Consider the following 2,062-nt stretch of genomic DNA (forward strand, 5'->3'; position numbering starts at 1 on the left):
TGACGATAAAAACACAAACACACACGCAGAAACGTACGGTGACATCAGCGTAAAAAGAGAGAAACACACAGGCAGCGACGAACACACACACGCACACGCTCACACACAAACACAAACACCGGAGCCGCGGCCGGCGTCGATGGCGGTGGCCGAGTGTCAGCTGAACCTGCTGGAGCACGTCGAGTCTGTTCACCACCAGATCAGCGCCAGGATGGACCTGATAGAGCGAGAGCTGGACGGTAACACACACACACACACACACACACACACACACACACACACACACAGTCACACCTTTATAAACACACTGCAGGGACTTTTCTATGGCTGTATATAAGTACGGTGGCCCTGAAGTGCAGATCACAACAGCAAATGACAAAACACAACAACAAAAGCAGACAACACAACAACATTAACCTCTACCGGAAAAGGTAGGTACCTGCTATCGACAAAGCTTGTTGCTGATTGGACGCTCTCCCATTGACAAGGATCATCGCTGGTTGGACGGACGCACTGTTCGTCTTTTTAACAGGAAGGAGGCGCTGTCTGCCTTCATTTGGGGTCCGTGTAGTCTCCACCCAGCGCTGTGTTCAACTTGATTCATAGCAAGATAAACAATCAATGTATTACTTTGTTATTCTGTTTTTCGTGTGAATTAAAAAAAAAAAAAAAAGGAAAATCCACATGCTTTCATATATATATAGAGAGAGAGAGAGAGAGAGAGAGAGAGAGAGAGGACAGCGCCTCCTTCCTGTTAAAAAGACGAACAGTGCGTCCATCCAATCAGCAACAAGCGTTGTCGGTAGCATGTAACTACCTTTTCCGGTAGAAGTTAATGTTGTTGTCTGCTTTTGCGGTTGTGTTTTATTTGTTGTGTTTTTTGAATTGATGTTGTGATTTGCACTTCAGGGCTACTGTATATATATATGTGTCATCCCCCTGTTGCGCTGGTACTCCGGCCTTGTTGTAAAACGCTGGTTAAGGAGAAATCTACATGTGGAAGTCAGGTCGCTCTAATCCTTCGCTGTGATTCCTGTAACCAGGTTTCTGGTTTATACATTGAAGAACGTCACATGAATGCTGTGAACCTGCTGTATGAATAGAAGCTGACTGTGTCTCTCCGTGTCTCCAGTGTTGGAGTCCTGGTTGGACCACTCGGGCGAGCTGGAGCCTCCCGACCCTTTGTCCCGCCTCCCGCAGCTCAAACAACGAATCAGGAGGCTGCTTCGTGACCTGTGCACTGTGAGGCACCTGTCGGTCTGCCGCTGACACACCGTCCACTCTGCCCACTCTGACCCCCCCTCACCTTTGACCCCCGGCAAGGCTCTGCGAGCCAATAGGAGCAGATGAAGTTAACACATGAACGGGGGTTGGTCTCCCCACAGAGGACAGCGCCCCCCTCTGGTGGAGAAAAGGTGCACTGCAACACAACGGAGAAGTGTGACTGAACTCTTCCAGCAGTGTCCGACCACATGGTGACGACAGATCTGATTATTGATTGATTGATTTGGATTCCGTTAAGTTTTTCTTCTATCAATAACAAGACCAGCTCTTGTCTGTTTGGGGCTCGTTAACGTTAATAACTGAACTGAACATTGATTATGTTGTCTTAACAGCAGACAAAAGTTACAGCTGAGTCTACTTTTACCTTCACACACAACATTTTTGTAGCAGCTTTCAAACTGACGCATTAAATCAGACAAATGTCCTTCTGCAGTGTGACACCAGCAACAGAAACTACGTACAAACTCACCTGAAGGATGAAGAGTGATTTTTGAAGATGTGAGGATTTAGTTGAAAGATTTCCACAGTGATGCTTTTATAAGATATTTCTCAAAACAAATATTTGTTGTATTAATTTTATTGAAATTACAACTAACTGCTCTAATATATATATATTTTTTTTTAGTAAAAATAAATAAATAAAAATCAACACATCCTTGCAGGACACAGTGAGGCAGGAAAACTTTAAAGAATGTCTTTAAAGGTGATTTTCTGTTTTTCTTCATGTTTTGGATCCAAACCAACAATGAACTGATCCACTAACAAGTATCGTGTGTGT

The 2,062-nt window shown here is 44.6% G+C and overlaps 1 protein-coding gene across 3 annotated transcripts in view; it reads left to right on the forward strand.

Moving 5' to 3' along the window:
* Positions 1-2,062, forward strand: part of LOC121896207 (PHD finger protein 20-like) — a 19,357-nt gene extending 17,295 nt beyond the window's left edge. For all 3 annotated transcript variants that reach the window (XM_042409950.1, XM_042409949.1, XM_042409951.1), the window contains exons 17-18: positions 1-239; positions 1,133-2,062. The exon at positions 1-239 is cut by the window's left edge and continues 44 nt beyond it. In XM_042409950.1, the coding sequence (XP_042265884.1) occupies positions 1-239; positions 1,133-1,269 (376 nt within the window). In that variant the 3' untranslated portion in view covers positions 1,270-2,062. The remainder of the gene's footprint in view (positions 240-1,132) is intronic.

Source organism: Thunnus maccoyii, chromosome 4, assembly GCF_910596095.1.
Source record: "Thunnus maccoyii chromosome 4, fThuMac1.1, whole genome shotgun sequence".
Taxonomy (NCBI): Eukaryota; Metazoa; Chordata; class Actinopteri; order Scombriformes; family Scombridae; genus Thunnus; species Thunnus maccoyii.